The sequence below is a fragment of the Panthera onca genome, chromosome A1 (assembly GCF_046562875.1).
Source record: "Panthera onca isolate mPanOnc1 chromosome A1, mPanOnc1 haplotype 2, whole genome shotgun sequence".
Taxonomy (NCBI): domain Eukaryota; kingdom Metazoa; phylum Chordata; class Mammalia; order Carnivora; family Felidae; genus Panthera; species Panthera onca.
This window is the reverse complement of record NC_138339.1, coordinates 127,189,741-127,199,540: the sequence shown is the minus strand read 5'-3', so window position 1 is coordinate 127,199,540 and position 9,800 is coordinate 127,189,741. Positions and strand designations below refer to the sequence as shown.

Below are 9,800 nucleotides of genomic sequence, written 5' to 3'. Positions count from 1 at the left end.
CAAAGGTCTGGAGCTGGGCACTATAGCTGCCAGTGCCCCTTAAAAAGGTAGGCACTGTGGGGGAAATGGAGGCTATGTTCCCCTGGAAAGAAGAGGCAGAGACAGTAACAGTTCAGGGAAGGCTGGCATTATCGGGGGAGGGCACATTTTTGCGGAGCAAGCCCCATACCAAAAGACACTTTAAAGCCTTTTCAACTCACGTCCTTAAAGAAGAAAATAATTAAACTCTTCTGCTGGGGATCACCTGGCTTCCCACATCCCTTCACTTAGGATGTTTTGTTCCCACTGGAGCGTGTGATTGGAAAACAAAGGTAAATGAGAGCAATTTATTCCCGGATCATTTCTTCCCCCGGCGGGCTTAAAGCTGCCTCAGCCATAAAGAGTTTACAAACTCTAAAGAAAGATAATAACTTCCCTTCTCACGGCCCGGTCATAGGGAGGTAATGTATGTTTCCAATCAGCTGAGAATGTAATTCAAATGGTAGGTTTTATTTCACTTTAATCCGCCTGTGAGTTCACATTCAAGGTAAGAGGGATCACAGCCCTGCAATGTGAATAGAGTTCATTAACTTGGCATCTCCACTTAGAGGCGGAGGAGCTGGGTCTGTCTACTCCTCTCCCAGAGCCTTGCACAGGCTTGGGCCTCGTGTGCCGGCCAGCGACCAGAGCGCGCCGGAATGTGGGCAGGGCGGCCACAGCGACAGGAAGCTGGAGGGTCCAGTTTGGGGACCAGCTAACCCGATGGCAGCATCAGCATCACCAGGTGCCATGGGGTAGAAGCTGAGGAGGAGGAAATGAGCTCACACAGTAGATAGAGTAGATAGTCTCCCCTCCGCAGCCCAGTTTGGGGGTGGGGGAAGGTCCTGGAGGTGATGATGAACTGTCCACACTGCCTGTGGTTTACTTGCTTCTACACACATCTTTGCTGACAGCAGCCTAGCTACTCAGTGGGCTGTTAGGCAAAGAATCCATTCTTAGCTCTGTTGGAATCCTGTCTCAGCTCTATTTAGTCACAGGGAGACCTTGAACCAGCCACTTGACTATGTCTTGCTTTATACATTTATGAAGTGACTATCCATTTGAGGGGAAAGGGACATGTTTTCTTCATTGGCCTACTGTGAAGCTTTTTTTTAAAGTTTATTTATTTGTTTTGAGAGAGAGTGAGAGAGCACAAGCAGGGTAGGGGCAGAGAGGGACAGAGACAGAATCCCAAGCAGACTCCACGCTGTCAGCACAGAACCCGTTGCGGGGCTAGAACTCACGAACCATGAGATCATGACCCAAGCAGAAATCAAGAGTCAGACACTTAACCATCTGAGCCACTCAGGCGCCCCTGGCCTACAATGAAACGTTTAATGCCGCTCATTCTACAATGAAACTCACTCCTGCAGGGTAAGCGTTACCCTCTCCAGCCCTTTCTTTGGAAATACCGATGCCTTCAGCAGTGTGATGTCTTAGCTTCCCAAGCCACAGGGAATCCCTTGAAGGAACAGTTCTGGTCTGTGCAGGTGGGGTGTCGGTTTAGGGAGGCAGCGTGTTCCTAGCGAGTGTCTGGGGGAGGAGGTTCTGTGGAGGGTAGCCTCCATCATATGGGCTTGGAGCAGAGGTATCAAACCAGATCCAAGGAGATGTGGGGGGCAGGGGGCCCACACTCCATCCTGCCGGTCCAACTCAAGACTCCTAGTGATTGGAGCCCCTCCTAGGGTCTCCTGGAGGTACCTATGTGCCTCTAGGAAGTGCTGAGAGCTGTCTCTCAGTCACATGGGGACCTGTCACATCTGTCGACCTTCCCCAGCAGTCATCTCACAGAATCTCAAAAATGCAGCATCCTGGCTGGCTTGGGCTGCAAAGGCTCAAGCCCCAGAGAGAAGCACAAGCTGTGTTCTGCCCCAGCTGGAGGATCTGGGCTCTCCTCACTGAGGCCTAGAGCTGGAAGAGACTTACTGTCTGCCCACGGCTTCCAGGCCCTGCTGCCCCAGTTGGCCGACCCATCTCTCCTCCTGCCACTACAAGCCTTGGCCATGCCCTCACCTGCCTCGCTCACGCCTTAACAACTCACCTTGCCCGTCTGTCTGTCCATCCGTTCTCTGACCAGCTCCCTAACGGCCCCCTGGAACACAACAGCAAACCACCCGTGGTCCTCATCTGTGTGGAGCCTAAGTCTCACAGGGAGACAGACACAGAAACTACGGCGACAGCATTGGGGTGTCCGGTGCCCTTCCTTGCCCCCGGCCACAGCCACGGTTGTGCTGTCCTGCCATCTCACATCTTCACCCTGCTTGCTCACACCTCAGAGCCCTGCACATTTATGTGGAGTTCTCAGGTCTCCCTGGAAATGGGGCTCGGGAGGTTACGGTGTCCCACTTACAGACAGGTTGGGGAGAGTCCCATTCTTGGAAGAGCAGAGGAATGTGAAGGTTAAAATGTCTTAAAGGGCACAAGGGGTGATTTCTAGATTTCCGGACATGCCTTCAGAGAATCGTAGTGCTCTGGGGGTAACTGTTGTAGCCCTTTGTAGCAGACGTACGCATGTGTGTATATGCTGAATGTATGTGTCAACCGCATTCAATTCATTCCACTGAATTGGACAGTGAAAGCTTACTCTACTGAGTACCTACTATGCGCCAAGCACCACACTAGGTGCTTTATATGCACTGCTTCATTTTACCACCACCGCTGGCTGTCACTTTTCCCATTTTCCAGGAGAAGAAACAGAGGCACAGGGACATTCATTCACTTGTCCAAGGTCACAGAGCTAGTAACGGTGGAGTAGGAATTCCAACCCAGACAGCACCCGATTGCAGAGCCCCGGCTTGGAGCCGCCCCAGCGGGTGGGCGTAGCCCGTGTCCACGCGTGCATGTGCACCCCCTCGCCTCCGTGCACTGCCCTGTGTGTGGGAGCTGAGAGAATGCAGAGGAGGTTTCTGGGAGGGTCTTTCCAACCTGCTCAGGCTGCCTGTGCAGGCCAAGTGTGCAAATGCGGGTGGGTGCAGGGACCCGGTGATTTAAATGGTTCTCTGGTCAAGAAAGATGGAATCTAGCACGGAGCGGAGCTTTGCTGCCCTGCAACCTGGTAGGAGGCAAGCGGTGAGTTTTCCAAGGAGAGTTTGTGAATCAGCAGAGTCCGAAACAACGAGCCGGACGTGTCTGGGCTCCCTCCTGCCTGGTGTCTGGCAGGCATCCTTCAGTCTGCTGCACACTTCATCCCCGGGCCCGGAGGGACTCCCAGACACTTCCCTCTGAATCTCCCACTCCTCATGGGGGAGGTAACTCGGTTCCTCTCATAGACCCCCCGCGACTAGGGTTTACTTTCTTCCGGGGGGGAGGGGACCCCTTGAGTGGTAGAGTTTCGTGCTGGAGCAGGGGAGCTGCTCCCTGGGACTCTGGGGTAGTGTGCCACCAGCCAGCTTCCTCTTTTCTGCCTTTGAAATTCAGGTGTGGTCTCCAGGTTGTGGCTTCCCTGCTCTGTATGTTCTGTATCTGCTCCCTTATACACAGTTTGGCGAACGTTTTGGTCTCCGGAGGGATCATCGCTGCATTTTGAACCCGTGCGTGAAATACAAAGGCAGCTCCAAAACAGTGGGCTTCATCAGACGGCCCAGCACATGGCTTCTGCTTGCCAGCCCCGACCGTGTGTCTCCCATCCAACAAACTCTAAATATCGGGCCTTCTGGTGCAAGGAACAGGTTCAAGCCCCCTCCTGACTGCCCACCAGGCCTGCAGCAAAGGCAAAATCCTTTATCAGGAAATCACAGACTGCAGGTGAGCCCTTGGGTACGGACCCATCACGTTCCCTCTGTCAGGTTTCATGATGGTGTCTAACCCTTCCTGAGTGCCTACTATGTGACAGATGCTTCACTATGAGCTCCTAAGACCGTCATAACATCACCAGTGAATGGTGACTGTTATCTTACCCACTTGCCGGAAGGAGAAATGGAGACCAAGAGCAGGCTAAGTCCCTGGCCCAACATCACACAGCCAGTAAGTGGCATGATATTGGGCAAGATACCTTTTCTAAGCCTCAATTTCCCCAGGTGTACAATGTGTTAACACCACTGTCCCTCTGAGTGTTTTGAGGATTCAGCTGGGCAAGGCACATAGCTCCTAGTAGAGGGCTAAGCACACGTAAGCACTCACCAGACACGGCCACTTAATGGTAGAACTAATGTTAACACCAGCCCGAAGAGAGAGAAAACACAATGTTTACAGCACCAAGAACAGGGGTGATCAAATAATTCAGTGATTAGTTCCTCAACAGGTGTCTTTCATGAGCCCAGGTAAACTCTCTGGGGGCAGGGACTTTGTCACCCTAGTTCACTGCGGGTTCCTGGGGCTTTGCATAGCATCTGGTGAAAGTTTGTTGAATAACTGAGTGAAGGACTGTTTGGGGGGCCCCCACATGCCATTCAAGCATTGGACAGCCCCTTCTTCTTACAGCCCTTGCCCTCCTCTGCCTTTTGCTGTAATCTGAGTGTACTTGTCCTATTCTCCATTAGAAGGGAAGCTTCCCAAGCCAGGACAGGCCTGGTTCCTGCCCACTGCTGTCTTCCCCATGGAGAGGATGCTCAGGGAGTGCCTGGCAGACCAGCTGAATCTTCTTGCCAGGCTCAGTGTCTCCAATATCCTAGAGCATGGTCTAAGATGATGATGGCCATCTGAGTTTGTAGGTCCCTCCCTTCACCGCACGGGTGAACATTGTTTCTCAATGATGCTTGCAAGCCCCCCCCTGGGGAGTTGGAATGGAGATGATGTGGAGAGTAGGTACTTGTGCTCAGCCCCTCTGTTCACTGAGAAGTTGTCCCACCCTTAACCTGCATGGCTTACTAACTAGTCCCTTATATTGGAAAGACCACCCCACCCCCATTGGTATATGACCCACTTTGAGTAAAATTACCGTTGAGCTGAATTTTACCACAACCTCTTCCCCCCACCCTCACGGACTTAGTCCTGAAAGATTTCTCTGCTCTGGGAAGCCACCTTTCCCTGGAGATCTTGCCCTCCCATCAGCCAAGGCTTTGATCCAGAAATAACAGAGGGAGGGAGTGTGAGGATGACCGTGTGACAGTGAGTTTCCCGGCAGGCCCAGCCCCCAGCTCCCCGCCCCCAGGAAACCCTGAGCTCTGCCCACATCCTTTCCAGAAATGTGAGCCCCCACCTTTCCAATTTCCTCTTACACCTCTTCTGTATTTCCCGCCCCTGCCTCTGCGTGACAACGTGGCGTGCACGCACCCCGTCTGGCGATCAGGGAATCCTACTGGGCATGCCAGCTTAATGAAATACTTACAGTTTATTAAACACAGGCTTCCCTAAGCCCTGAGTGCCTGTGGGTATTAGAAAGCCCAAGGTAACCCCGAGCTACCACGAACGTAATTGGTACATGTGTCCATGCATTCCTCGTGCAACCTCAGACTCCAGCTCTTAAGCGGCTCACGAAATTAGCCACATAAAGTAACTCCTAGGCAGACAGGCCGGGGGAAATGTGGGGAAAGGCTGAGAGAGGCTCTCAGAAGCCCTCAGGGCCTCTAACGTATGCGAAGTTCCCGTTCCTTTAAGTAGCTGTAACCATGGAGGGTGCTCCCCCAGCCCAGGCTGTTCGCGTTTGCAGAATCTGTTCATTATTACCAGGCCCGTCTTGCTTGTCAGCCTCACATGATGTAGCTACAACAGTTCAAGTTCTATTTCAGGTAAGCCTTGCTCTGGGCCGCTGGGGCTAGCAGAGCATACTTTCTGAGGGCTCCTTCTGGAGCTGTGTTTCTGTTCCTCCTCCAGGGCTTGGATGGGAAGGGCCGTGGAGAAGCCCCGGGTGATCTGGAGCTCGCTGCCCCGAACTTGGGGGCGGCTGCTCCTGGGGTTTGCTTTCCCATTCATCAGTCTCCTCAGCCTGGGGCCTGTGAATCAGGGGCGAGGAGCTGAGATGGAAGCAGCAGACAAAGGCCTCCAGGGAGGTGCCTCGCTCTATGCGGACCACCATCTGGATGCCGGAGAAGGCGACCCTGTTGACCACGCTCAGTGGAACCTGCTCCAGGAACCTCAGAGTCAGCCCGTTGACCCACACACAGCCTTTGCGGCTCAGGGCCTTCAGGCAGAAGGCCAGGGGAGTGCCTCCCTTCTCCCGGTAGGGCTCCAGCGACAGGTGTCTGCGGGAGAGGCACGGGAGCCGCAGCTGGAGGTGGGCGTCCGGGCCCCGCCCCACCAGCAGCGGGTTGGTGTCATGCTGCAGCTTCGGTGGGACGTTGGCAAAGGTGTCTGGGTCCTGCGTGGGGTGGTACAGGCTCACATGCAGGACCGTGAGAGGCTTCTCCGTGGATGGGAGCCTGGGAAGGATGGAACACAGACAGAGAAGTGTGGTTGGAGCCTGACACCTCTGTGACTCCCTGAACCTAGACATGCTTGCCCGGCTCAGGGGCCCTGGACCCCCTCCAGCCCAACAGAGCGGAGCACGGAGTGTGGACATGGTCATCCTGCTCAAGCCAGGATAACACCGAGGCTCAAGCTGGTGTGGAAGTTCAGCCCCAATGGTTCTTTTTTTTTTTTAATTTTTTTTAACGTTTATTCATTTTTGAGAGACAGAGACAGAGTGCGAGTGGGGGAGGGGCAGAGAGAGGGGGAGACACAGAATCCCAAGCAGGCTCCAGGCTCTGAGCTGTCAGCACAGACCCCGACATGGGGCTCGAACCCGTGCATCATGAGATCGTGACCTGAGCTGAAGTCGGACGCTTAACCGACTGAGCCACCCAGGCGCCCCTCAGCCCCACTGGTTCTAATCTCAGTGTCACCTTGATCATATTCTGTGAGTGGGCCTTACCACCCATCCACTCTGAGCTTTAGTTTTCTTTTCTGTACTGTCAGTATGCCCCTCCTTGTTTTTGTAAGGTATATGGGATACCAGCTTCTGCGGTGTGGTTATGGTGGTGGCCTACTGACATCTGGAGACAATCTGGCCCTGTTTTGAGGGGAGGGAAGAACAGACAGACAGGATACACCTTCCTCGTATTCAACCGTCACACAAAAATACCCTTGCTGGGCCCTTGTTTGAGCCAGGCACTGAGCAGCTGCTGGCAATGAGCACAGGCAATAGGAGAACAAGAACTTGATTTCCAGAACACCCAGCTGGGGGAGGAGACAGGTGCCTCTAGCATCAGGAATTATGGACAGAGACAGAACAGGGAAGCCCAGCTGGCTCCTGGGGGAACCAGAAAGGCTCCCTGGAGACCCAGAGGATGAAGAAAAACAGCTAGCATGTTCCAAGTTGCTTCTATGGGCCTGGCCCCATGCCAAGTGTATTTTGGGCATGAATGCCTCATTATATGGGCAGAGGACAGATCCTGATGGAGAAGGTGGAGAGCCATGAGAGATGTCACTCAAGAACCAACAGGGGCTCACGGCGTCTGGATGGCTCAGTTGGTTGGGCACCTGACTTCGGCTCAGGTCACAACCTCACAGTTTGTGAGTTCGAGCCCCGTATCAGGCTCGCTCTGCTGCTCTCAGCACAGAGCCCTCTTCAGATGCTCTGCCTCCCCTCCCCCTCCCCAAGTCATGCACGCTCTCTCTCTCTCTCTCTCTCTCTCTCTCAAAAATTAAAAAAAAAAAAAAAGAACTGACAGCGGCTGTGTGGAGGCCAAGTAACAAGGCGGCCACAGTGTGAATCGCACACATCCTTTGTTCCAGCAACTCCATCTCTGATCATTTGTCCTTTAGAATGTCACTGGCACATGCAGTAAGGCTACTTACAATAGTCGGCTTTGCTCCTGCATGCATTTGAGGAATATAAACTCTCTGGCACATCCCCCAACCCCATATGGCCCAGAACCTGCCAGAGCCTTCACTGGGAACCAGGGGATGAGTGGGTTTGAATAACTAATTGTACACTTTCTCGGCACCAGACTTTGCTTACAGGTTTTTCTCTGCTAAGAATGTATCCTCCATCCCAAACCCTGACCAAATACCGCTCCTCTTTAAAGCCCCGGTTCCAATGTGGCGTCTTCTAATGTAGCTCTTTTCCTGTCTCTGCCCTCTGACCCTTTCCGGACACCGCCATTCAGTCCATCTTCTCATTACACGTCAGAATTATGTGGGTCCTCGTCCTGTCTTCCCTGAGCCCTCCTGCTCTGTCTCTGAGACTTCCCAGGGGCAGGCTGTGGTCTGAGCTGCCCTGTTGCCCAGTGTCCCATTGCCCTGTACAAACAGGGCCTGGCCACATGTGTCTGGGGGCACATTTGACAAATGGCTCAATGAAGAGACGCGCACACATGAAAATCATGTGAAACCAAGTTTAGGTACGCAGCAAATGTGAGCCTAGAGCTCAAGGGCTGTGTTGGGGGTGGGGGGGGCTGGAATCCTGTCACAGGTGGTCTGAATCTGGGGCCCTTCACCCCTTCTGCATTTTGGGTGAAGTAGGTTCATGGTGAAGACCTTCCCCTCTGGCTCCTCAGGCCCCTCCCTTTTCCCTAAAGCACAGATATACACATGTCTCCATCCACAACCCCCTCTGGCCCCAGCCTGCAGGAGACCTCCTGACTACAAAAGACAAGCTGGGCCCAGAATGGCCAAGCGGGGTATCCAAGTCCTCAGGCCAGGCCAGAAACTCAGAGTTCACTTCTAGGACCCGATCTCACATCCCAGGGACCCTGAGAAAATCCCTCAGAAATGAGGGTTCACCGCTGCTCGTGAGACATTACTCTCTGCTCCACTGCGCGCTCCAGAGCGGACAGAAATCCCCCAGCAGCACAGAGCCCCGGAAGAGGGGCTCACATCTCCAGGACCCTCCAGTTGTTCTGGGGAAGCAGAACCCAGCCCTACCAATGCCGTCTCTGGGAGGAGACAGCAGAAAGACACTGAGATACGTGCCTGGTGAGTAGCCAGCAGGGGCTCTGCTCCCCACCTCCCCCCGCCGCCCCAGGCCATCTCCCCTGGCTGTACGTCAAGTCCCCCTCCACCTACCTTACCGCCAAGGGCACCTCTGGCTGTGACTCGGCAGCCATGAGCTCTCAGGAGCAAATGGGTTCCTGCCAGGGCAGGTCTGGCTTGGCACTTAAGGCTGCGGTTTGGGGATGTGATACGTCAGAGCATTCATCAGTTTTGCTGCTTTCTTCCTTTTTCCCGTTAGGAAGGAAAATGTACGTGTGATTTCCCATTGCAGAAGTGCAACCCTAGCGCTGAGTGGTTGAGAACCCGCAGCCTGGGATCCTTGCTAGCCCTGGCCCCTGGGGGGTGGGGTTCCCCGCTGGGCTTCAGTACACTGCCTGGGTCTGCAGCCTGTCCCCAGGCACCCCGGGAGCTGTGTCCAGGGCACCTGTCACTGGTGCTGCTACTCTTCTCTGCTGCCAACCGCGGGGGTGTGTGGGTGTGTGGGGTGAAGGCCTCCCGGGCTTGTTAGAAAGGAGATGCTTTTTGAACAGAGAGCCAATGAGGGGAGCCCCCACTTATGTGGGAGAGTGTGAGGAGAGCGTTACAGATGGGCCGGCGGTAGCCAAGAGGGCTGTGGGTGACAGAGCAGTCCACTCAATATCTCGGGAGGGGCAGGGCCTCAGCGGATGGGGGTGAGGGCTGCTCATGGTGGGCGGCCTGTCTCACAGGACAGCAGAAAGGCCATCTTCTATGCTCACCCCTCCTGGGGTCTGCTGGCCTTCCAGAGCAGCATGGCCTTCCTCAGCAGACTGAGATAGATGTTTGCCCAGCACTGGGAGCCCCGGCCATCCTGGAAGTGACCCAGTGTCCACCGGTGTATTCATACTGCCTTCACTGTACCCACCAAGCTGGCAAGAGACAGGTGCCCATGGTATACAGGGGGTAACGGGGGC

At 54.4% G+C, this 9,800-nt stretch overlaps 1 protein-coding gene across 1 annotated transcript; it reads right to left on the bottom strand.

Annotated features, from left to right (window-relative positions):
- Positions 1-509: 509 nt before the first annotated feature.
- Positions 510-9,067, bottom strand: TIFAB (TIFA inhibitor). Its single transcript, XM_060636088.3, has 2 exons — positions 8,941-9,067; positions 510-6,314 (listed from the first exon to the last, which is right to left on the bottom strand). The coding sequence occupies exons 1-2, from the start codon at positions 8,979-8,981 to the stop codon at positions 5,711-5,713; spliced, it is 645 nt and encodes a 214-aa protein (XP_060492071.3). The 5' UTR covers positions 8,982-9,067; the 3' UTR covers positions 510-5,710.
- Positions 9,068-9,800: the final 733 nt, after the last annotated feature.